Source organism: Maylandia zebra, linkage group LG1, assembly GCF_041146795.1.
Source record: "Maylandia zebra isolate NMK-2024a linkage group LG1, Mzebra_GT3a, whole genome shotgun sequence".
NCBI classification, from domain to species: domain Eukaryota; kingdom Metazoa; phylum Chordata; class Actinopteri; order Cichliformes; family Cichlidae; genus Maylandia; species Maylandia zebra.
In genome coordinates, this window is record NC_135167.1 from 2,557,454 (window position 1) to 2,583,472 (window position 26,019).

Here is a 26,019-nt window from a genome sequence, read left to right on the forward strand (position 1 = left end):
CCGGTAAATTTAGCGCTGACATTTCCTCAGAAGCACGCCGACCCAGCAAACTGGATCAGACCGGATCAAAGCAGAGCCGGCTCACCTTACACTTCATCTCCACATGTTCTCTCGTTAATTCGCCCAGCAGCACATGTATGTGGGAGGATTTTCATCCTGAGGCCTGGAGTGTGCCTTCATGCTTTTTCTGCATAAAGAATCATCCCTCTGCAGCTCGCTACCAAGGGTCAAAGGTCATGTGATGTTAACAAGCTGCTGAAAAGTTGTTGAAAATAAATCCAGAGTTTGTAATGTTTAGGTGTTTCCAGCATTTTCTGCAGGAAAACCAATATTTGTTCCCAAACTGCATTCAGACTGCAGTCTGTCAAAGTTTGAAGAAAACGTTAGCCACCTGTCCATCAGGGAGGCCACGCCCCTGATAATGCAAAGCCACAGGTGGGCCCCTCAGGGGCCGGTGTCCTGCAGGTTTTAGATCTCACCCTGGGTCAGCGCCCCTGAATCTAATGATTAGTTCATTCCCAGGCCTCTGGAGAACTTCAACACATGTTGAGGAGGTCATTTAGACATTGAAATCAGCTGTGCTGGATCAAGGACACGTCTAAAAGCTGCAGGACTCCGGCCCTCGAGGCCTGGAGTTCCTCCACCCTGCTTTAACCCTCAATACAGTTTAAACAGGTGAGTCATAAAAACATCCTTCCCCCCACCGCCGGAGCCTCGTGACCTCAGAAGTACTTCTGACTTGGTAGAGCTGTTTAAGTTAGAATCAAATGACCTTTGACCTTGCAGAACTCTGTCGCCTCATGGTGCATGCAGCACATGCAGATACAGATCTTATTTTAATAAACACGGTGACTGAAGGCTCACCTCTGTCCTGCTCCTGTGGACAGAGGATGTCCCTTTCACATTAAAAGCATTAATATTTTTGCTTGTTTCACGTCTTTTTATTTTTACATTTTTGCCTCTTAGAAGAAAGATTTTATCTTTTTAAAACCGCCTGAATGTTTTCTGTGTTGTTGTCGGGACTCGGCCTCTCGGCCTGTGCTGCTGCTTCCATGAAGCCCTTGTTGGTGCTGCACACATGAAATCCCAGGAAAGTTGATCGCTGCTTAATTTCAGTTGATTTTTCATCTTTAACACATTAATGTTTCTTTCAGTAAGTGACAAAGTTTGTCCTCCTGATTCTGATGAAGAGCTTTCAGTTACTGGTCAGGAGGTTTCCTCTGAAATAACCCAACACCACCACCACCTCCTCCTCTCCTTCTCCTCCTCTGCCCTGCTGGACCAATCACGGCCCAGCATCCCTGCTGGCCAATCAGAGGGCTGGTGGGTGATGTCATGTATTGGGCTGCTGTGTGGTGGTGCTGATGCTGCTGAGCTGCAGATCTTCAGTGTGAACAGAGAAGAGCTGGAGCGAGCATCGCTGCAGGGTGAGTGACAGATCCACTCGTTCACCCCACACTGATTATTTCTATTATTATTTTTTTTACATTTTCTGCAGCTCAGAGCAGAAAGATGAGGCGATAAAAGCAGATTTCTCGGCTGTGACTCGATTTCTTTGTTCCTGCATTTGTTCCTCTGCAGTTTCTCTTCATCTCTTCCTCCTTTCTCGCTCTCATGCATCCTCTCCTGCGTATTTTCTCTCCATTTTCTTCTTCAGTTTTTGTTTCGTTCGGTTTGCTGTTTGAGTTCAGCTCCTTCATCTCTGCAGAAGGCGATGCGCTTTCTGGCAACAATGACATCATCGCTGAGAGCATGCACACACACACACTCACACATGCACGCAGTGACACACACACACACACACACACAAAGTTAGGACGTTGTGTTTGCGTTTGCATTTAAATTTTGCAACAAATTCATGTTTTTAATCAATTTCTGCAGAAAAAAGCAAATGTAAACATAAATATGCCTCCTCATTTACAAAGTAGAGCTTTGCTGCTTTTCTCCGTTTACTCTCTCAATCTTTTTGCCTTCTTATGTTTAGAATTAGAAATGCAGTTTGTGGAGATAAATGTTGGTATTTTCTTCATTTTCTGGGCTGCAGACGTGAAATGATCAAATGCAAATAGCTTAAAAGATGAACTTGTAGTGAAAGATGAATCTTAAGCAGGCTTGGATAATAGCTGGAGTTGACTTTGAAATTCAAATGATTTTCATGCAGTTTGTAATTTGCTGCAGTGACTGAGTAACATCGTGTTTACCAGGCTTTCAGAACAGATCAGAGTTTATCTGCAGGAAAGTTCAGATAACATCGTGTTTGCTGTGGTTTCATAACAGATGCAGACAAAACTACAAATACAACCATAGTCTGCTTTTAAATCTTTACATTTCTTAGAACTGTGGAGGTCAGTGTGAATCCGAGACAGATCTGTAGAATCTCTCTGTAAAGCCTTACACGGAAGAAAGTGATGATGTTCCTGCACATGTGATCTGAATGATCTCTGATGAGGGAACAGCAGAAAAAGCTGCTGAGTTTTTGTTTCTGGGGCACACTGAGGGTTTCTCTCTGCAACGGCGGCTTCGCTTCGGAGGCCAAAGCCCGAGCAGCTCCTCGTGTCTCTGCTGCTGATTCATTCGTCACACTGAGTGGATTATTTTAAGCTCCCGAAGCAAATCAGTGGCAGGTGTCGAATCTTCTCGTGTGAATGACTCACACGAGCCGAGAAAAGCTGCATCGTGAGCAAAAGCTCACCTTTAAATCGAATCGATGGCAGAGATATTCTTAGTGTGTGAACCAGAGAAAGCAAAATGACACTGAATCACAGCGGACGAGCGAGCTGCGGATGAAACAGCAAGAGCAAAGATGCGGCTCGTGCAGGGTTTGATGTTTGTGTTGCTGCCTGAGAGGCATTGTTGTTCATCGGCTTCCACTGATTAGATGTGTCTCTCTGCAGGAACAGACTCTACCTCACCACAGTGTCTTTGACTGAGAACAGCAGCAGCAGCAGCAGGATGACTCTAGCAGGTAAACGACTTTTCTTTTTGCTTTTATCTCTCAGTCCTGTCTGCAGCTTTTCTTTATATCTTTTCCCTCTGAATGTTCCAGCTTACAGGGAGAAGATGCGAGACCTCCCCCTGGTGTCTCTCTTCTGCTCCTGCATCCTTCCCGAGCCCAGAGAGCCGGCGGCCGACAAGAAGGAAGGTCAGTAGCACAAAGTCACCTTTGTCCCGCAAGACAGGAAGTAATGGTGTCCTGCTAAAAACAGTCAAAATGTCTGCAGTGAAAAAGGACTACAGATTCAGGCTCAACCTGTCTATGAGCTACAGCAGGAAAGACGATGCTGAGGCTGCTTTTAGTTGGTCATACCAGTAAATGAAACCAGAGAATGATATGAAATGTAAATAACACAAAATATTTACCCAAAAAGCTGCAGGATGAACTTTTCGAGGCTGAGCTTTCTCTGAATGGAAACACGTTTATATTCAGTGTTGAATAAATCATCAAATTTTGCAATGTACAGTTTATCAACCAGCCCATTAATGAGTCATAAAAATCTGAATCTCATGCACTGGGAGCTCTGGTCAGAGCACCTGTGAAAACCAATTTTTTAAAAGTTGCAGAGCTCAATCGGTCCATGTTCGAGGAAGATGTACAAAACAGTAGTTTAGCGTAAATCCCAACAACGAAGTCAGCCAAATGAAACCATAAAACCACGGCTTCTTTTCATCTCACCGCCTCATCCTCTCTCTGCAACTGCAGGCGTGGTGGACTTGAACCTCTGCAACATCCGGGACATGGAGGTGATCGAACTGAGCAAGCGAGCGAGTGGCCAGGCCTTCGAGGTCATTCTGAAGCCACCCACCTTCGACGGCGCCCCCGAGCTCAGGGCCACGACACCGCCTCGCCAGAAACCATCGCTGGCGGAGATCCAGAAGAAACTGGATGCTGCTCAGGAAAGGAGGAAGGTGTGTATGTGTGTCAAAGTAGTAGGTGACCTAAAAGTGTTTAAGGTCATAAATTTGACGTTTTATTTAAAAACATTTAAATATTTTTAATGTGTGTAACATTAATTTATTGATGTTCAACAGTTTTGCTCGTATTGCCTCTTGGACAAATTAAAATGTTGACCTGATTTGGTCTCACTGCGATAAACAAGTTAGTACAGTTCACGCTAAGGAGAACAAACATATATGAAATGCACAATTTATGGAAATTCTTCAAAGAGTTTAAGAGAAATGTCAATAAAAACAGAGATGTGAGGCTCATAGAGTCAGTAGTCAGACAGCTTCATCCTCAAGTCACCATGAATGTCTGTGCAGTTTTAAATTGCAGTCCATCCAGATGTTATTACAAAAATTAGGGGCCCTAAAATCGAACTCTGAGGAACGCCACAAGTTCTTTCCAATTGTTCTACGTGTCTGTTCAGACAAATGCATTTCAAGATTTTTGAGAACCCGGCATCAGTGTAAAGGGATGAAACTCAGTAACAATCTTCCCTCTGACTCGCTCTAGTGTCAGGAGGCGGAGCTGCTGAAGCACCTGGCCGAGAGGAGGGAGCACGAGCGGGAAGTCGCTCAGAAAGCTTTGGCCAAAGAGTGTCAGGAGCATCGCGCCACCGCCAACATGGAGCAGCGGCAGATGCACCTGAACGCCTCACAGGAGAGGCTCCACGAGGAGGTGAGGACCACGGTTTTACACTGCGAGATGTTACCTTCATTTACTGAAAATAAAATCGGAACTCTGGAAATAAATCACTAAAAGGAGCCTGTGTGGTTTCTGTTTGTGTCTTTCAGGACAAGCACAGCGTGGAGGTGAGCACGGCTGAAAAAAGAGCGAATCTGGGTAGAAACTGTGAGACAAAAGTTTTTATTTTAATCTCTGTTGCTTCTTCTGGGAGAAAAACCAACTACAGAAACACTATAGACTCAAATAACACAGTTTGCAGTAGCAAACATGCAGTCAAACCAAGGCTCCGTCCACACGTACACGGGTATTTTTGAAAACGGAGATTTTTCGTTTTAAAAAATAATCCCGTCCACACGTAAACGCAAAAATGAAGGAAAACACTGCTATGAACATGCCAAAGCAACAGGTGGCGATATATTCCTACCCGTGTAGAAATGTTGGCCAATCAGAAGTCTAGAAGCCTCGTGGGAAAGAGTAAACAAAGCCTTTGACGTTTTCTCCGTTTTTCTCGTCCACATGTAAACGCAAAAACGGAGTTTTCGAAAATCTCCACCCTGGCAGGCGTTTTTAAACATCTCAGTTTTCAGTGACCAAAAACGCCGTTTACGTGTGGACGAAAGGTGCAAACGCATAGAAAAATCTCAGTTTTCCAAAAATACCCGGGTACGTGTGGACGTAGCCCAAATCACTGACAGTTCACGTTTATAAGCTACCAAAACTGCAGCATGGTGATAAAAATTCTCGTAAAAGATGGAAAAACATGACCAAGATTGGTCTGAGTAAAAACTCTAACAAGGCAAAGGTGAAGTCAAAACATCAAAGTCAAGACTCAAAGATAGAAGTAAACAACTCGTCAAACTTGAGACTCGTCAAAACACCCGGCACTGTGATACAGACAGACGCAGTTCACGAGGAAGGAACGTTCTGTAACAAGGAGGAGTAACCTATTAGTTACTGAAATGAGTTAACAGGTAGAGGTTATTTAGTTAGAAATGTCAAAATTCTTCTAATAGCACAGGGTTGGGAAGGAGCTGGGTTTGGGATACTCAGAGAGAAACTGAGGCAACATGAATATCTGATGGTCATTGTTGGGATATTGTGGTTGAGGTGAAACCTTTCAAAACACAAGCGGTGGCCCTAAAACCATGAATTATTTTACAACAATAACTTTTTAAAGACTGAAACAATGATCTCTTAGCCTTATTTCTGATTGCAGTGGGTAACAGTGTGATGCTGTGATCCAATTTTAACATAACAGCCGCCTGAGTAAGAGAGACAAGCTTAAAGGAACTTTTGGGGGGTTCTGATAGCATAGAGTTAGCGATGAGTGGGTCCCTGTTATAGCAGTCCATTTAATAGCTACTATTGTAGAGTCTTTACCTGGCCTTGAGGCGACTGCTGTTGTGATTTGATGCTATAACAATAAAATTGAATAGAAATTGATCTCTGTTGTTGGATCTCTGAAGAACGCCAGAACAACTTTCAGACAGGTTTCTCATTGTGATTGTCAGAGCTGCCATTTTTGACCAACCACGGTGAGACTGTGACATTTTGTCTCTTAACATCCACCGGGTCACCGATCACTCGTTCAGCGTTTGATTTGGGTTCTGTTTGAGTCACGTGCTAAAAAGCAATGATGTAACCTTTCCAAAAAAGCCTTGTTCAGTTATTTTGGCATGAAAGGTTTTCAATGTGGCATTTCCAGACTGTTCTAAACACTGAATGAGTGTTTGGACAGTAACCAAAGTCAAAGCCTTAGATTCACATGTAACAGGTTACCTGGAGGATGTGAAGAGGAGAGAGCAAAACTAACAAAATAATTGCAATTTGCAGATATAAAGCAGTTTTACTTTTACTGGATCAAAAGGTTCTAGACCAGGGGTCTCGAACTCCAGGCCTCGAGGGCCGGTGTCCTGCAGGTTTTAGACATCACCCTGGGTCAACACACCTGAATCAAATGATTAGTTCGTTACCAGGCCTCTGGAGAACTTCGAGACATGTTGAGGAGGTCATTTAGCCATTTGAATCAGCTGTGTTAGATCAAGGACACATCTAAAACCTGCAGGACACCGGCCCTCGAGGCCTGGAGTTCGAGACCCCTGGTCTAGACCAAACCAGAAAAAGGTGCCAGAGGTACAGAAATGTGTTTAGTGAGAGCCTGTAGCTCATATCCCTGCAGGTTTTAAGCTTTTTAATATCTTCACCACCTCCTCTTTTAAATGTGAGTGTTTGTGGTAACAACAACCTCCTGTTCTCCGCTCCCAGGTGTCTTGATGGCCTGATCACAACACAAGCTGAACCTTATTTGGAAGCCATTTTGGAGGGCTGATGAGCTGATATTTGATGTGCCGGGATGCTGGTGCTACTCCGGCGCAGAGACTGACAGGAAGTAGCTCTGAAAAGAGTAAGAGAAGAAGACGATGAGGAGGGCAGAGGGCAAGACCGACTGCACAACAACTCCTCTGTACAACCAGGACTCTCTTTAACAAGACGAACTCTTTATAACGAGATGGACGCTGCAGATTCAGTCGTCATTAGATGGTTTGAAGGGGTTTTACTGTGCTTTGTTTCCATGCCAACGGTGCCAATGTGCTCGTGTGTGTGAATGTGTGGGCCTATCAACCTAACATCAACCAGATCCATCCCCTACGACTAAAAGGAAACCTTCCTCTCGGACTTTGAACGTTAAAATTAACCGAAATGAAGGATGCGTGGAATTACAGCTGATCTCAATCAAACAGCGCCATCTGCAGGATTGTTTAAATCATTGCATGTGGCTCTTTAGCGACATCTAGTGGCATCTGTAGGTATAAAATAAGCAGCAAGCAGATCCATTTTGACCTTTAGGATCAGAGTCAAGATCACTGAAAGTGAGTCCAAGACGAGTTAGTGTTTCTGAGGTCAATTTAAGACAAACATCAGCAAAAATAGAGCTGAACTTAGTCGTAGAGGTGAGATTACCAACAATGAAATCACCGCTACACAGGAAGTCAAACCACACCCTAAAATCCCCAAACCAAAACAGCGCTGCCCTCCAGGGCAGCTCGTTTCACCCGCTCTTTTCCTACTTTTAAAGGCAGAAGTTCTAGGCGCTGTGCAGGGGTGGAGACATCACATCTTTGCTGTTTCACAGATGATGTGGTTTGGATCGCTCAGACTCGGTGTCTCTGGATATTTGTCATTAGTGAGGGAAGCGTGGCGCAGGAGAGATTGACTCCCAGGTTCTGTTGTGATGATGAGAGAGAGCTGAGGCGAAGCCGTCAGTCAGTCTACGCTCCTGCACTCACCGATGGCCCCGAGCGGAGTGTGGTGACCGAAAGAGATGAGGGGGTGAGGACCTCAGAGTAGACTCACCCCAAAAAGAGTCAGTTGAGGTGGTTGAGCATCTGACCAGGATGCCTAATGGGCGTTTCCTAGATGACCTGTTTCCTCCTGGGCGTGTCCTACAGGGAGGAGACCGTCTGCGTGTTTGGAAACACCTCAGTGTCCCCCCAGAAGAGCCGGAGCTAGCCGGGAAGAGTGAGCGCAACCAAAAGATTAAGACAAATCCAACCGAAGTGCAGGTTTTTCTGTTTCAAACTCTGCCTTTAAGTTTGTTTCCCACCAGTTACGCATCTCTTTGTCTTTCCTGTGTGAAATGGACGCGACACAACGCTTCTGAGACATCGGTGGTGTTTGCTGCACCCTGCTGCATCGAATGAGTGACCGGACCGACGTGTGTACAGTGTTTACAGCTGCTTATCACTGCAACATCATTGTAAAGGATTATGATATGATGATGATAATGTACAGAAATCACATTATATTTTAAATTCAACAATAAAACAGTCACACTTTACTACTTGGTTCAGGTTTTTTATTGAGTCAGATTCTGGATTATAAATACATTAAGAGTCAATAAATATCTACTGAAGAGCACAAAATACTTAAATAAAACAAAATTAAATTACTTTAAACCATAAATAACAGAAAGAATATGAAATAAATCTCTGCTTTTAAATCTCAGCTACAGTGTGCGTTTGGTTGTGTAGTTTCTCCCATTTTCTATTTCTGGAGTAAATGTGAGCTGTTTAATATTAATAATAATAATAATAATATTCGCTGGAAATATACATAAAACAAAAAGATGGCAGGTTTAAGGCTAAGCAGCATTTCACTAAGTCACTGAGATGAAACAGCAGACTGAAGTCAGTCTGTTGGTCATCAGCTCGTCATTCAATTAAATAAACGTACTCTGACAGATATAATTATTTAAATTAGATATTATCAGATTTTTGTCGGATTTTCGTATTTACATGCAGGTAATTCTGTATTTTACATGTATGGACCCCTAATTTAGTTTTCTCTCGACATTCCCGGTCTTCCGTACATGAGCCCGTTTTGCTGGTCCTCATTGCTGGATTCGGACCACAGGCTTGACACAGGTGCAGCCCACCGAGATGAGGCGGGACTCCAGGCGGTAGTGGTAGTCTGCCGACCCTTCTGGCCTGATGCGCCGCAGCAGCAGCACCTGGTGCATGATGGGTCTGGACTCCAGGTTCCGGTCTTCCTGGCCCTGTAAGTTCAGGCAGCCCTGCAGCAGGCAGTGAGCCTCCGACAGGAAGGGAGGGAACAGAGTGTCGTCGGTGGTGACGCTGAGGATGGAGAAAGCGAGGGGACAAAAGATGATTAAAAGAGCTCTGTAAGCCCCGTGATTAAAGGGCCATGCCACAGTTTGTCACTCACTTGTACGTCCATGGCGAGATGGAGGCGTTGTTCAGCAGCCTGGTGTGTCTGTGGGTTTCCAGAGTTTTGGCGTCCAGCTGCAGGGAGACTGTTTCAAGCGTTGCACCATGCTTGTGTGTCCTTCCTGTCTTCGGCATGGCCGCTGCCTCTGTGATCATCATCATCATCATTATTGCCACGACACAGGCGGCCTGAGGAAGAGAAGCCACAAAACGTTTATGGTCCCCATTTTCAGATAACGTCACTGTAAAAACTTTTTCTCAGTTTTCAACGAGATACTGCAAGATACAATTTCAAAATCCAGGGTTATCTTTAGATGACACTTTATATTGTAAGCCTGCAATATCAGCGATAAAACCAGAGTGACCGGAGACTGTGGTGAGGAAGAACGTCATTTTAGCAGGAAGAGGCATTTGGCAGCAATGGAGAATTATTTTTTTTCATAAAATCAACACGTTTGTAAAACTTGTTCTTATGATGACGTAACAGAGGACTTCCAGACAATGTTGTTTTTTAAGTGAATAAAATGTAAAATAAAAGAAGAATAAGGGACCAGTTGTTGTTTTTATGGCACCGTTGCATTACATGAGTGCCGAATGGAAGTTTCTTGTGTTAATTTATCAGTAACCCCCTGAGATTGTGAAAAATAATCATGACAAACCATTTCAACATTTGCAAGTTGTATAGCTACGTAATCATTTAATTTGGAGCTTCGATAAAGCTTTTAGTGGCGTCTCTAACAGCTAACACAGGCAAGCGTTTTCTTACCGTCACTTTGTTTGTCGCTGAAAACATGCTGCCGGGTTTCTCTGTTCGTTCTTCGGTCGGATGTTCTGGTTGTTTCGTTTTTGGGGTTTTTTCAGGTCGAGAAGATATTGGGTGTTTTTTTTTTAACCCTGGGGCTCTGCTGGAGGTTCAGGCTCTGCTGGAGGTTCAGGCTCTGCTGGAGGTTCAGGCTCTGCTGGAGGTTCACGCTCTGCTGGCTCTTGTCAGAAAGCGGAGGGTCAGGCTATGGTGTCGTCTTCCTTCTTGTTTCGTGGTGTTCTGTGTGACTGCAACTCGGAGCTGCTCAGATTTTTATGGTGAATGACACCTCCTCTCATGATGTCACCTTCTTTTCTCTCTCCCTCTTCTTTGATCTTCATCTCTAAACCACACAGAATACATGACGAGGCTTGAACGTCGACCCACTTTCGCGTTCGATCTCGAGGTTAAAGTTTTTTGGCACACAAAGAAAATTTGATGCAGATTTTTTTAGGTCAGCTCATCCTCTGGCGTCTCAGGTCTTCACCTTAGCACACGATATGATAATTCTTCATACAATTAAAGTGCATCTGTTTAAACGCTTCAAGACAGCTGAACTTTCGGTGCTCTGTGCTAAAGGCCTGAATCGCCCACACAGTTCTCTACGCCACAATTGTTTAATGTAGTAAATAATCCTTTATTATTTACAGTGAAAGAGCCCAAAGCAACACGTGTTACTGTCTAAATACTGTACATGTACATTCAGTGGCATTATTCCTCCTGATATGTCGTCAGCATCTGATTCCTTCAGTAAATATTTTACATTTATCTCTAAACTGAGTTTCAGATCGTCCATCTGCAGTCGGCTTATCAGCCATCATCTGCGGTCGCCAGTCTTTACTATCAAAGAGCCCAGAAAGATCTTCATTTTGTGTTTTATATAATGTTGTAACAAGCAAAATCCAGCCCTTCAACAGTCCTTATCATGATTGTAGATGATGTTATCACACGTGACTCCTTTGAAGTGGCTTTTTTCGATTATTTGGTTCTTTACATTTGTATATTTGTTACAATACGGCGTCTGTGTTGTGTTTGTGACATCGTGGAGCTAAATTTACAGAGAATGTTCTTGTTTTCATTATCAACAAAGAAGCTCGGTTAACACTTTGCAGACCAGTCTGAGTCCTACTCGTGTTTATGCAAAGGAATCAAATTAAAATAATGAGTGAAAAGATCAAAGTCTCGAGCTGCAGCTTGAGGCTTCACAGCTGTCTGCTTTATACAGAAATACCAACTTGTTTTAGTTTTTGCTCTTCATTTTTGTTTCATTGTCAGTTTTAAAATTTCATGTTGTGTCAGAAATCTGAGTTCATAAAGAATCTGAAGATGATTCCTTTCTGTGTTCCTTGAGGCCCAACGTCAGGATCTGCAGATCTTCTAAGATGGTAGTTTCCTTCAAACTCCAAAGCTTGTTTCTGCCGCAGCACCCAGTGTGGTCTTCTGCTGCGTCAGCATTGACATGTCGTGCTTTCAGAGACCCTCCTATGCATATCTCAGTTTTAAGGAGTGATTATCAGAGTTGCTGTTGCCTTCCCTTTGGCTCAAAGCAGGGTGGCTATTCTCCTCCAGCATCAACAAGCATGTTCACTCAGAGAACTGCTGCTCGCTGGATATTTGCCCTTTTCTGGACTACTCTCTGCAAATTGTAGAGAAGCTTGTGCAGGAAAATTCCAGCAGTTTCTGAAATACTCAGATCATAAACAAAAGAGAAGTGGACGGAGAGCAGAACCCTGTGGAACACCACTTTTAATGTCTCGGAAGGATGATTTTTAAATATTAACAAAACCGAAACTTTGAAGGATTTCATGTCAGTTTAGAAACTCAACATGTCTTTGTTTCTTTAAATCAAACGTATCAAATCAAGCGAGAAGAGGTTAATTGTTAAATCTGAGTGTTAATCCAGTCTGACACACTTTGTTGCATCACAGCCTCCATAATGTTCCAGTATGACTCATGCAACAGTCCAGTGTGACATCACCTCATCCTGAGACCCCGTGAATCGTCTTCCTGCCTCTCCTCCGCCGGAGTTTTGAGATGTGTGTTTTGTTGCGTTGTCAGAGCTGCAGCATCAGCCATGATTGCAGGATGCGAGCGCGCTTCAATCTCTGACCTGATTTGCAGTCGTGTTGTGACTCAGGCTGGTCTAAAGTGCAGCATCATCACTGTTTTCTTCTGTTTTCTTGCAGCCTACAGTATGTGACCTGGTTTGATTGAAAGCTTGATGTTTATCAGTAATTTTCTGCTTTCTGCATCACTTCACAGCCTCGGGATGCTCATTATCATCTTAACTTTGTTCTACATCTGTCAATGAAATGTTCACACGCCATTTAAGGTAAGAAAAGGGTCACCGCATTTGAAACTCGTATTTAAAAATCAACCGCACAACTCTTTCGTTTTTATTTTACCCACAAAATGTAATTACTGTAAAAGAACATGGCCGGAGTAAATAGAAATAACACAACATGAATAAAATTAAAAATGAAGCTATAAACTACATGCTACTACCATGCAACGCTATCTGGATTTAATATTATCTGTTTGCACCATTTAGACAGGCCTTATTCCTCTGGGGGAGGTGCTCTTTGTAACAATTACAGCTGATGCTGGGAAATCAGGAGCACACCATTATAAATATATAATGTACGTACATGCATCAATTTATCTGAAGGTGCATGTCTGTCATGCACTGCCTTTAAAAGTGCATGAAACAAACATTATGTGTTCAGGCTGTAACACATCGCACTTGACTTTTGCAGTTTCTGCTCTTGCACATCTCTTTAAGTCTCACAGCAGCTGTTTCACCAGTATGAACATTATGTCTCGAAAGCTGTGTGGGAAATTTCATGAAAAAGATCTCAGCATAGATAGCGTAGCTTCCCTGCACGATGCAGACTAACGTTTGCGATCTGTCACTTTTGGATTTGGCCTGAATCAGAGAAACTTGTGCTCTGGCTTCATGTTTCAGCTGTTGCATGGATTCAAACTTATAACAGAAATAAACTCTCATGCTAATGAAGTGCACCGGCTTCTCTTCGCACTCATCAAAGGCGTAGGCGACTCAGCCTCCATCTGCTCTGAAATCGTCTGCCTTCAATATCAACTTTCTGTCACCAAACAACACGTAGGAGGCCAAAATTCATTAGGACCCTCAAGTGACGTCTGTGGGTCGGATTTAAATCACATTTAGATCGGATTTAAATCAGATTTAAATCAGATTTGTCGCGTCACATCTTTTCTGCCACTGCGGTGTCCGTGTCGAGTGCCTCGTATGGAAACGTGTGATAAAAAACAATTTGCACATCAATTAGCATCCGTCCCCTCTTTCTTTCAGCTTTTATGTGTATGCGTTGAGCAGCATAGTATAGCGCCCCACTATGTTGGAGCTGGTTTATGCTCATCACTACCATTGTTTTCCTTAAATGGAGTTCAGGTTTCAATGTGTTAGATTTCACAAAAACGTGTAAATATTTCCACATGCAACAATTTTTTTCTGTCTTCATGAACACAGAAGATATTCAACTGATTGAGCTGATCTGTGTGAGTAAGCCTAGAGGTTTCTTCCTGTTAAAAGTTCTTCATCCCCACCTTCACCAAGTGCTGCTAACAGTGTTGGGGAGTAACAGAATACATGTACCGCCGTTACGTATTTAAAATATAAAATATGAGTAACTGTATTCTGTTACAGTTACCGTTTATAAAGGGAGAATGGACCGCCATACCCGTGATGTGTCTGTGAGCGAGGGAGGGAGAGAAAGGAAAAGCACGAGCTGTCACGGAGCAGAAACGGGAGCTGGAAACGGGAGCTGGAAACATGCAAATATAATAATAACCACTGCAGCCAAGAAGAGAGCCTGACGAGCCCAGTTGTAAGTAAGCTATTAAGACTCGACTGTACACCGTGTTCGTGTTTTCCTCTGAAACAATAAGTCCTGTTGGAGCAGCCTTTCAACGCCTCTCGCTAGCAAAGTTGACCCAGACAACAAAGCAAAGCTAGTTTTCAGCTACGAGCCCGACACGAACCCGACGTATTAGCCAGAGGTCCCTTTACTGCGGTTCGGAGCCGCGGACCTGTTTTATATACGTGCGGAATAGTTTTCTACACGAGATCGCTGCAAAAAGTGCAGCCTTACCTAATGTCCACCTACTGTTACTCATTCATATTAAGATTTAAACATCTAGTTGGTGTTGGTGTGGAGAGTAACCTTCAGTAAAACTAATAAATCACACAGCAATAGTACATTCATGTAGTTGTAAAAAGCTTAATAATATATTAAGTAATCCAAAGTATTCAGAATACGTTACTCTCATTGAGTAATGTAATGGAATACGTTACAGAATACATTTTGTGGCATGTAATCTGTAATCTGTAGTGACTACAGATTACAGTGCAGTGGAAACACACTGGCTGCAATATGGGAACACTGGATTCTAAAATGTTTGATCTCATTGGGCTTCAGAACTCCTTGAATTTTAATCTCAAACAAGATTTTGGCTGTTCATGAATAAATGAGCGTGACTGAGTGATAGTGAAATGCTGCACCGATAGAACTCAAAGCAAAAAGCAAATCAGGTGCTCCCTCCATCAGCTGCATGCCTAATGAGCCAGCCCAGTTTATTGTGGTCTTGGTCAGTTTACTCAGTGTTTTTGAGTTTTTTACTCTTTCATGTTTCATGTATTGAAATATTCAGTATTTCTATTGTTTCGTGTATTTAGTCTGGGTCTTGGTCCTGAGTGGTTCTGGCATTTAATTCCTCTTTCAGTGTTGTGTTAAGTCTCCTGTATGAAGTTCATGCCTGTGAGTTTGTGTTCTTAATCATCTCGTGTCCTGCTTTGAAAGTTAGCGATCCTCATGTTTTGCTTTTAGCTTTGCTTTCGTTGTCGCATCTTCTGTGATTTAGTTCAGCTACGCCTTTTTCTCTCCAGCTGTCTCCACTTCCCCAAACTGCTTTCCTGTGCCTTCATTCAATTCATTTCAATCTACAGCTCGTGTCTCAGGGGGTTGGGAAGCGCATCTGTAACCTGAAGGTCGCCGGTTTGAACCCCGGGCTCTCTGTCTGTCCTGGTCTTTGTGTCCTTGGGCAAGACACTTCACCTACCGCCTACTAGTGATGGCCAGAGAGGCTGATGGTGCGATATGGCAGCCTGGCTTCTGTCAGCCTGCCCCAGGGCAGCTGTGGCTACAACTGTAGCTGCCTCCACCAGCGTGTGAATGTGAGAGTGAATGAATAGTGGCATTGTAAAGCGCTATATAAATCCAATCCATTATCATTACTTCAATTTTATTCATAACCAAAATCACAACAATAGTACAGAGAACCCCCAATAATTAGACAGCTCCCTACAAGCAAACACTTTGGCGACAGTGGGAAGGAAAAACTCCCTTTTGACAGGAAGAAACCTCCAGCAGCACCAGGCACCAGGAGGGGCGGGGCCATCTGCTGTGATAAGCTGGGGTGAGGGGAGGAAGACAGGACGAAGACCGCCTGTAGAAGAGAGCTATTAATAATAACTCATAATTAAATGCAGAGAGGTGTATAAACACAATATATAGTCGCTGCCTCCCCTCGTGCTTTGTCAGAGTGTCTGTTCACCTTGTTCCAGAGGTTTCCAGCCCAGGGTTCAGGTTCAGGTTTGTTTTCTGTTTCACCTTTTTGGATTTTTGTAACAGTCAATAAATGTCTCACTGCAAGTTCACCTCTGGCTTTGGTCCTCATGTCCACACGTACAACAAAGTGCTACACTAACAGACAAATATACAAAAAATGCGAATAATCCAGAGGAAGGTGAAGAGCTTCTCCCTCAGAGTGGACCATCCATCATCTAGAAATACTTTCAATTTAGGTCAACACATTTTAACCCCGAGAAAACAGAGAGGATCTCACACCTGTCAAGGATTCTGCTGTGAATTTTATTTACATCCACCTTTTTCTACATTACGTAGAAAAAGGTTACGTAACAGTTACGTAACAGGAGGAACTATGTAAAGGTCGAAGACGTGCAGTTTATGCATTTTAATTTACTTCAGCGTGATGGAGAGAATTCATGTGAACAATGAAGAGCAAATTTTATTTTGCTACAAAAATAAGTTCAGTAATCTCTATTATGATAGTAGAGAGAGGACAGGGAGGATTCACAGCCGGGCCTGAACAACATCCAGGTCAACTCAGTGAGAGCTCAGGTTATTAACCTGAGTTTGCCATGTATGCACTTTTTTTTGTTCAGATATTTCGTAAGCATAATACGGTGATATTTTGTTTCTTAGGCTGTTTCCACAAACTGTTTACCTCCCACTCTCACCAAAAGCAAGAAGAAATTAAAAATTGGGTCACAGTAATTCAGAAGTTTCAGCACAAAGAGATGAGGTAGGTGTTTGAGTTTTCGATGGACGTGATCCTCGCAGTGTGGCGTGTTTGACGAGCGAGCTGCTGCGTGTTGAGAGCTGTGCTGCTGCGGTGACTGGAAACAAAGTCAGAGTAGTGACGGGAGGGGGGGTTTCTGAGCTAACCAGAGCCTCTGCTGTGGTTTGGGGAACCACAGAGTTTGTGACATCTAGGAATATTTTATTCATTCAGAACTGCTTCTTAAGGTTCCCATTCATTCATGGCTCAGTCATTCCCTCTTTCCCTGCCTGGAAATTAAGCTTATGATCTCTACAGTCAAAGTGCAATGTGTCTTTATTTTTTGTCAAATTAGTCATTACATGTCTACTTAGGAAAATGAAGAAAGGTTAATTGTATTTGGGTAAGTGCAAGAACTGTGATTACAACCAAAAAACAAAGCACATGCCAAAACTTTAAACTGAATTTCCAAAAGTATATTTCTCTGTCTCTGTAATAATTCTGTTGACCTTTTACATAAAATAAAACTGATATAAAACATATTTGAGGAGCTAGAACTGATTTGATTAAGTTTGCCTCACAAAACACAGAAACTACCTGCCGGCTGAATTCAGTTTTACTGTATAAGTAAATTGTTTTAAGGTATTGCGTGTAAATGTGAAACTGTTCTTTATTATATTGCATACAGCAATATTACATAGTAAATTTTACTATTATGCGTTACATGCTATAAAAAGTGAAACAATAAGTTTAAACACAAAGCCCTGTTTCTATGACAACAACTTGTAAAAAGACCTAATTACCTAAAGAAGATGAAGCTGTTCAACTTCTTATTGGCTGAGCGTGGGTCAGACCGTCTCTATGCAGACAGCATCGGTTGTCAGATGGAGGCAGTGTCCAAATAACGTGGTACAGCTGGTCTGTGGCTGCTCCTCCATCAGCCAGCTGCAGAGAAGAGCAAAATTATAACATATGAAGATTTAAAAGAAAATCAAGTTGTAAAAACAATAAAAGTGTGATTTGCAGCCACCGTCTGTGATTTTCATGCTGTTTTTTAATCCTTGATGTTTCGTCACACTTCTCCCGTTCCTGGAAAACTCTGCTGTCGCTCCCTTTTCCGGCCCAGAACAGGCTGCTGGGTTTTTGGAGGAGTGCATGGTTGGTTCCATTTATGTTGGAAAGCTAGCTAACGAGATAGCTAAAGCTAGGCTTTAAGTTCTGTGTACGTGAGAGACACTACGAGGTCTGAAAATACCTCCCAGTTTTTCTGCGATGACGTTTACAAAGCTGAGCCTGTTTAATATTTGGATGAAAAAATAAACTTGTATGCAGATGATGCAGCACTTTTAAATGTTCCTGTGACCCCTCAGTTACTTCCAGTGACTACTTTGAGGAAAGAGAGGCCAGTTTATCTGCATTTATCCTTCAGTAGTTTACAACAGCTCACTGAGATTAAGAACAAGAAAAAAAAATTTATCTGACGTCTCGATCACTGGTTTCGTTTTGCTGCTGCCTTAGATCTTAGTTCAAGCATAAAACTGCTTTCTGTTTTTTGGATTCTGTTTTTTGATATAAAATGATTGTGTCTTAAGTCTAGTCTTTTTAAGTCTTTTTCAATCTGTACAGCTCTTGTGCCACATATTATAATAAATGACAATAGTAAAATGCAAGTTGTCTAAGGAGCTTGGAAAGAAAAGCGTCTGGACTTCTTTAAGTTGCAACTTAAAGAAGTCCAGACGCTTTTCTTTCCAAGCTCCTTAGACTGCGATGACCTGGATGACTGAGAACCTTCACAGACATAAAATGCAAGTTATAACATTTTTAATAGACACAAAACATTGTATGGCTGGTGTCTCTTTTCCTTGAAAATGAGAGTTTCTAACGTTTTTACTGTTACATTGCTCTCTTCCACTGAGCCTTTACAGGATGAAGTAACTTTGTTACTTTGTTTCTGGCCGTGGAGGCCAATAACGGTTGGCTGTCCTCTCCTTTAGCGCCACCCTCAGGTCAGACATTTTTATCTCACTACAGACAACGCTACAGCTAAGGCATCACCTTGTCTCCATCGCATTTGCAGGTGTCGCTGGTGAGGCTGCACAGGTTACCTTGAAACTTGATCGACACACGGCTGTGTGAAAACTCCTGACAGCCCTGCCAGTAACCAGCAGTGGTTGAATACTTAGTGATTTATCAGATAAATCCTCGTTTTGTCGGGTTTCCTGTGTCAAACCAGGTCAAAGGAAATATGCTGACAGCTCTGATAGAAATTCTCTCAGCTCAAACCTCAGGGTAGACCACAATCAAAGCTACACCAAACAGCTCCGCTGTGATGTCACTGCAGGGGGTGGAGCCACGGCAGGAGCTTCTGTGAGAACCTAATATGGAAAAAGGAAACATACAATACTGAAACATGGGGGCTAACTGAACTATGAATGCATTCAAACCTGCAGCTCTTTCCATGCTAGACACAGATGAAATGCATTGTTCTGATTGGCTGATTACACACATGCAGCTGTTTCTGTTTCTTACTGGTGGATTTTCTTTATTTGACACTTTAAGAATATGTCACTGGTTTCATTAGATTGGGATCCATGAATATGTAAGATTTCCCCTCATTTTTTTTCTCTGTAATGGAAAATCTCTCTTTTTTTTACCTTCACAGAGAAAGTGAAACATTACGTTAAAACTCTGTGTTCTACCTCCACCATACAACGTTTTGACATCTCCTATGAAATAGTAGACATGTCTATCTAATAGTCTCTAATTTGTTCATGTAAATGGAGAGTCCTCGTCATATTTTTATATTTATTTCCCCATACCTCTACACAATCAGTTAAATACAATACTGAGAATTATGATCTAGAACCTGTTTGATTTTGTTCATGATTGAGAGGTTAACTGAAGTGATAAGAGCTAGCTTTTGAACACTTGAGTTTGTACACAACTGGTTTAATTGTCACGTATTAGTCCTAATAATTTAGTCTCCTTTACTATTTTAGTTTGTTCATTTTCTACCTGTGTTTGTATCCCATCATTCACTTTATACTCACCAAATATCATTGCTTTTATTCCCAGAAAGAATATATTAGTACCATTTCAGCAAATAATATTAAATTTGATCATTTAGAAATCTTGAACATCTCATTAATATATGTTCACACCAAGGGCGTAGATTTGGTTGTGGCATTGATGGGGACGGATGATTCAACCATCGAACCCTGCCCCGTTTCTTATTTTTTCCTGTTTGTTTTTGCTTCTTGATAAAAAAGGAGAAATATACTTGCCTACATATGCTATTCTACATGCTTTTAAACCGTTTAAAATTACAATTCATAGTTTTATATGTGAATTATATAATGTTAAATTACTATTAAACAAATGACTGACTAAGTATTTCAGGCTTTAGTTTACTTCAGCCATATTACATATCAATCAGGTATCATACAAAAGTAAAAATAGCTTCAAATACAGTCATGACAATAAAAGAATATGACTTTAAGGACTTAACAACATTACTTCAGTTACACCAACATCTCTGACACATTAGCACTAAGGAAACACTGAATGACCTGCTGGTTTTTGTCCATAAAACTACTCGTCTAAGATGACCACAAAGTAACAGATCTCTTAGCAACATTATGCAACATTTTAGGCACTGTTGCCCTGATCAAGTCAGTGAGCTGGGATGTTTTACTCTAAACATGAATTACTGTTACAGCAACAGACATGGACTATACGTCAGCTTGATAATCTGTTGTTAGAATTTATTTAATATTACTTTCTACACCAGGATCCTTTTCCACGTAGCTGACGCTGGTAACTGTGCAGGGGCGGATCTAGGAAAGTTTAGCCAGGGGGGCCGATAGAGCATGAACAGGGAAAAGGCGGCACAAAGACATACTTTTCTTTCTTGTTCTCATTTAAAATGTCTAGCTTTTAATAAATAATTATCTGAATCTTACAACCAAAGTTTTAATTTGATGTAAAATGTATAGAAGTCCATTACTGTATATACTAACTGTTAAGTCTGATATACCCTAGTAAGCTATAGTACTTTTTCCTTTGGGAAGATACCATCTGTGCAGTCTGCAGTTCTGTAGAAGAAAGATGTTGAATCTATTTAATTATTCTTGAAAAATAATTTATTTCTGTGCATTTTTTTCACACTGCATCAAATTAAAGTTGATTACGTCGATTAAGCATCATGAGGTGGGGGGTGGTTCCCTTTTTTTTTTTCACTGGGAGTTTTAGAGCCCTATTAGTTAGGTTGCTTAATATTTCTGCTAAGTACTCTTTAAAATACCAGAATAGGGAGGATGGAGTAGGTTTAAGTTTATTAGATTGATCAGTGTTGCTGAACTATGAAATATTTTGGGTGCAGTGTATTTTTACATACATGTATAACAGAATAGCGTTAGTGGGGGTTTTTTTTTAACTTGAGTATGAACCTATACAAAAAGCAGCAAGATATTAAAAAAAAAACAGTTTTATTGATTAAAAAACACTATATCGGATTCATATCGGTATCTCACATTAAAAAAAGTGGTATCGTGCCATCTCTAATATATATGTATGTAAGTATATATACACATACACACACATATATACATATACACATACATATTCCATCACTGAAAAAAGGAAATTGGGTGGTTGTTACATTTACAAAAGCCTAGCTTGTTTGCAAAACATGTTTCTATGGTGAACGTAGTGAAATCATCTAAGGTCTGAATGAAATTCAACAGATTAATTTGTTCTTGTTGAGATGACATGAAACAATCCTGTCAGAGAGATTACTTGACTGGACTCACAAAGTTCATAAGATCACACAAGATTTCAAAGCACAGGAAATGCACGAGTCAGAAGAAGCATAAAAGCATACGCACACCACGTGTAGGCTGTTGCAATATATTGTGGTTTAACCTGTCAAGGACAAAAAAATGTAAAGAAAATTCTGCATCAAGCCTTGTAATCATAGCTTTCCTACTTTTGTGAGGTCTGTATCGACAGCTCAGTGGTGCATTGGTTAGCATTGTTACATCACAGCAAGAAGGTCGTTGGTTCAAGTCCGCAGTCTGGTTAGTTTGCAGTGGGTTCTCTCTGGTTTCCTCCCACAGTTTAAAGTGTTGCATTTATTAGGCCTAGGTTAACTGGTAATTATAAGTGAACATTATGTAATATGAAGACAACATGCAGTATTTAAGTGACCAAGTAGTACTGGGGTAAAAAGGTATTTAATCAATCTGGAGAAAATCATAATATTCAAAGAGCTCAACTTACTTCATCTAAACATGTTTAATCACATTTTATCAACACAAAATTCACACGTTTATTAAATATGAATAAGTTGTGTTGATTTAACTCAGTTGTTTAAGTTGCTGCCAACGTGACTTAAACAACACTTTTTTCAGTATACCCAATTCTCCAAACTTCACAAACTGTTGTTCTTGATAAATGTATTTATTCACTTCCTTAAATGGACGACTGTAATTCATTATTATCAGGAAGTCCTAAAAACCCCTGAAAAGCCTTCAGCTGATCCAAAATGCTGCAGCAAGAGTCCTGACAGGGACGAGAAAGAGAGAGCAGATTTCTCCTGTTTTGGCTTCCTGTTAAATCCAGAATTCAAAATCCTGCTCCTCACATACAAGGTCTTAAATAATCAGGCCCCATCTTATCTTAATGACCTTGTAGTACCATATCACCCTATTAGAGCACTTCGCTCTCGCTCTGCAGGCCTACTTGTTGTTCCTAGAGTATTTAAAAGTAGAATGGGAGGCAGAGCCTTTGTACTGTAAAACTGTCTGTTTCGATAAAGCTTTTTCTTAGAGCTGAACAGCCATTAGTTATGTTGCAAAAGAGTGTTTGGCACACTACTTTAAAGTGGGAGAAAAGCATTTCAACAAAAGCTCCTGTTTGACATTCACGGGGAGATATTTGACTATTTTTGCACAGGTGATTTCTCTCAAATGACTGTACAGTTGTGGCAGATGTTACTTGGTTGAAGTTGGTTGAATTGGCAGCCTAAATGGCAGCACTGAGGATTAAAATACCACAGCAGCAGTTTCATGTGCGTTGATCTCTATGGTTAGGTCAGCAGTGTTACTATGGAGATGAAACCACTTTCATAACAGAGAAACACGAAGTTAAACCTGAAGTTTCCTCCAGAAGCTGAAAGTCCTCAGGACTGCGGTACCCTTGTGGTTAACCTGTGTTACTGCAGCGTCTGCGGTTTCTGCTGATTTCTTCGATCTTCTCTCACCGTAGATTCACGTTGCTGTGTTTTTACCATAACAGATGCATTTGGTCACCAGAACAAGGAGAGGCATCACTGTTTGTTTGAGTCAATTTCAGACTAATGAAAGACTCATTTAATTGTTGCGTGGGAGGTGCTACAGTCATTTAATCAAAGATTAATGGTCATGTAGGTGTGATTGTGGACGTCATACTGGTGCTGGTTTGTTTTATCTCTTCTGCAGAGCGTGCAGAGCATCTGTTTATTATCCTGTTTAAATATCAGGTGAACTGAAGTAGCAGCATGTCACTGAGAAACGCCGCCCGGCAGCTTTTCACTCATCGCAAAGCGATTTTATGGAAAATCTAACGATTATGACTTTGCTGCAGTTTTTCAGAGGGTTGAATTTGATGAGCTGGTCCTCCTTGGTGAAAACATGGTTCATGTGTTAAACATAAAACATCTGGCACAGCTGTGCCGGCCTGCACGGTCAATCATGATGAGAGTTTTTAAGAGGACCCAAATGCAGGACACCAGGACATGGAGTGAAATATATTATTGCTATTATGATTATGTTTATGATTGTTATTATCATTGTTGTTGTTGTTATTAATGAAAAACATAAAACCGACAAGTTTACAAAATAAGAAGAAAAAAAATGAAAACGACACACAAAAAAAATTCCACTCGTACTGATCAGCAAATTTTCAGCAGATGAGTTTTTTTCTGCAGTAATTTAATAATTCAGGTTACACCACAAACATTTAGCCCAGATTCTCTAAGGAAGTCAGTCAGTACATCAGCCCCCTCGCCAATAACATCAAATCAAAAGACTTTGGTATCATTTTTGATCAGCACCTGAAACTCGCATCAAAGGTTACCCAGTCTTTTTTCCTTCATCCGAGAAATATTGAAAAAATCAAACCTTTACTGTCAGTTAACCTCTTAAATTTTAGTCCAATCCTTGCATCCCGTCACTGACTTCCAGTGAGATTAGAAGATTAGATTAGAATTCTGTTCTTAACATGTGAGGCTCTGCATGGACAGGCCCTGCTCACACTGCAGAGCTCCTAACCTTCTGTGATTTTGGAGGTTGTTACGTCCAAACTGTGGAACAGCCTTCCTCGGTCAATCAGGTAGGCTTTATTTGTTATTTGCTATTTGCTGAAAAAGTCATTTTTAGCCATAGTTTGAAACCATCCATGTGTGTGCGTGCGTGCGTGCGTGTAATGAATTATGTGTGTCTTTATTTGAACTGCGAAGTGCTTTTCAACTCTGTGTTTGGAAAAGTGCCATAAAAATAAGTTATTATTGGTTAATATTATCATTTTTGGTTTGGAGCTGTGGAAGGACAAAAGCTTCAAGCCTTTAAAGAACATCTGTCAACATCAGTACAGGTTAAATAATCATTGGGCCACTTTTAAATACCAAGCTTTTAAATCAAATTAAAAACATGAAGGTGTGTATTTTTTATGAACATCAGGGTTTACAAAAGATATAAAATATTTTTTTTAAATCCTCCAATTTTAATCGTTAAGTTTTTCTCTTTATCTTGACCAATGTACAGAATTTTAATTAATTAATTATGAAGGACAAATGCACATTTCACAAATTGAAAAATGAAGTCTGGACATAATGTGTAGACTCTCAGCTTTCATATGAGCGTATCCACATTCAAATTGGATGAAGAGTTTAAGAGTTTCAGGTCGTTAACATGTGCCACACTCTTTCTATAGGGACCAAAAGTAATTGGACGATTAACTCAAAGGGTGTTTCATGGGCAATTCCTTTGTTATGTCATTATCAAAGGCCTGGAGTTGATTTGAGGTGTGGTTGCATCTGGGAGATTTTGTATGAACAGATGACATGTGGTCAGAGGAGCTCTCCATGCAGGTGAAACAAGCCAACCTGCAAAAACATTTCTTCCTGTTAAAAGAGAGTTTTTCCTTCCCACTGTGGCCAAGTGACTTCTCATAGGAGGTCATCTGATAGAAAGACATGTTTTTCTGGTAGTAAATATTGCTATGTTTGTTTCCACATTATTACCTCTCAGCCATTTTCTACCGAAGGTCCATCCATCCATTTTCTTCGACTTATCCGGGGTCGGGTCGTGGCGGCAGCAGCCCAAGCAGAGAAGCCCAGACCTCCCTCTCCTCAGCCAGCTCTGTCACGGTCCCCGTGTCTCTCTGGTTGGCCCACGCTGGCTACAGGTTTTGTTGTTGTTAGTTTTGGTTTTTTGTCTCTCCTCCTCCTCTCTGCCTGGGTGGAGCTCATTACGGGCTCTCGCTCTTGGCCCACGCACCCGTGTGATGGTGTCCACCTGCGGCTGATCTGGCTGATTTCCCCAGCTGCTATTTAAGGCAGTGGCACAGAGCAGCTCACCGCTGGAACGTTGAACCACCTGAGTTTGTGCTCGCGGCATATTCAAAGAAGAATCGCTTACATGTGTTTTTTTTGTTGTGGAACTAACCTTTGACCTTCTGTCTGTAGATTCTGGACCGAATCACCGGACCTGTCCAAGTGGGGCAGTGTGTGGAGTGTTGGAGCGAGTGCGGCTGAAGAGGAGTGTGTGTGTGCGGAGGAGCGGTGGCGGTGACTGAGTGGAGGAGGAAGCGTGTGTGTGGATCCCCCCCCCCTTCTCTCCCTGGAGCCCTGGACCCCCTCCCAACTCACTGTACATATATTTTGCACTAAGGTGATCCCTATTGTAAATAAATCCCCTTTTGTTTCCTTGAAAGAACTGTCTGCGCGTGAGTCCGTTCAGTAGCCATGACAACCTCCTCCAACTTATCCGGGGGAACACCAAGGTGTTCCCAGGCTAGCCGAGAGATATAATCTCTCCAGCGTGTCCTGGGTCTGCCCCGGGGCCTCCTTCCTGTGGGACATGCCCAGAAAACCTCGCCCAGGAGGCGCCCAGGAGGCATCCTTGTCGGATGCCCGAACCACCTCCACTGACTCCTTTCGATGTGGAGGAGCAGCGGCTATACTCTGAGCCCCTCCCGAATGAACGAACTTCTCACCCTACCTCTGAGGGAGAGGCCAGCCACCCTTCGGAGGAAGCTAATTTCTGCCGCTCTTTCGGTCACTACCCACAGCTCGTGGCCATACAGAAGGTAGTCTACTAAATCACAAGGCTGGTGGTTTGATCCTTCAGGGCTCCAGTCTACATGCCAAAGTATCCTTGATCAAGATACTTAACCCCGGGGTGCTCCCGCTACGTTCATCAGATTAAAATCGAATCAAAATGCAAGAGAAAGTGATGGATTTCCTTTGATTTATTTTGATTCAA

At 41.9% G+C, this 26,019-nt stretch overlaps 2 protein-coding genes across 2 annotated transcripts; one reads left to right on the forward strand and one right to left on the reverse strand.

Annotated features, from left to right (window-relative positions):
* The first annotated feature begins 985 nt into the window (after positions 1 to 985).
* On the forward strand, positions 986 to 8,465 carry stmn4l (stathmin-like 4, like). Its single transcript, XM_004565746.5, has 7 exons — positions 986 to 1,427; positions 2,895 to 2,965; positions 3,047 to 3,142; positions 3,701 to 3,906; positions 4,454 to 4,618; positions 4,735 to 4,752; positions 6,893 to 8,465. The coding sequence occupies exons 2-7, from the start codon at positions 2,953 to 2,955 to the stop codon at positions 6,899 to 6,901; spliced, it is 507 nt and encodes a 168-aa protein (XP_004565803.1). The 5' UTR covers positions 986 to 1,427; positions 2,895 to 2,952; the 3' UTR covers positions 6,902 to 8,465.
* Positions 8,466 to 8,504: 39 nt separating this feature from the next.
* On the reverse strand, positions 8,505 to 10,307 carry LOC101482073 (interleukin-17F-like). The gene is made up of 3 exons (XM_012923120.3): positions 10,121 to 10,307; positions 9,353 to 9,543; positions 8,505 to 9,261 (listed from the first exon to the last, which is right to left on the reverse strand). The coding sequence occupies exons 1-3, from the start codon at positions 10,145 to 10,147 to the stop codon at positions 9,018 to 9,020; spliced, it is 462 nt and encodes a 153-aa protein (XP_012778574.2). The 5' UTR covers positions 10,148 to 10,307; the 3' UTR covers positions 8,505 to 9,017.
* Positions 10,308 to 26,019: the final 15,712 nt, after the last annotated feature.

Bases quoted from the DNA above. Each gene is read 5' to 3' on its own strand.
- stmn4l (XM_004565746.5), top strand. The intron at 3,143-3,700 runs GTCAGTAGCACA...CTGCAACTGCAG, and splicing joins GGCGGCCGACAAGAAGGAAG to GCGTGGTGGACTTGAACCTC. The intron at 3,907-4,453 runs GTGTGTATGTGT...GACTCGCTCTAG, and splicing joins CTGCTCAGGAAAGGAGGAAG to TGTCAGGAGGCGGAGCTGCT.
- LOC101482073 (XM_012923120.3), bottom strand. From the start codon at position 10,147: ATGTTTTCAGCGACAAACAAAGTGACG. The intron at 9,544-10,120 runs GTAAGAAAACGC...TCTCTTCCTCAG, and splicing joins CAGCGACAAACAAAGTGACG to GCCGCCTGTGTCGTGGCAAT. The intron at 9,262-9,352 runs GTGAGTGACAAA...CTCCATCCTCAG, and splicing joins ATCTCGCCATGGACGTACAA to CGTCACCACCGACGACACTC.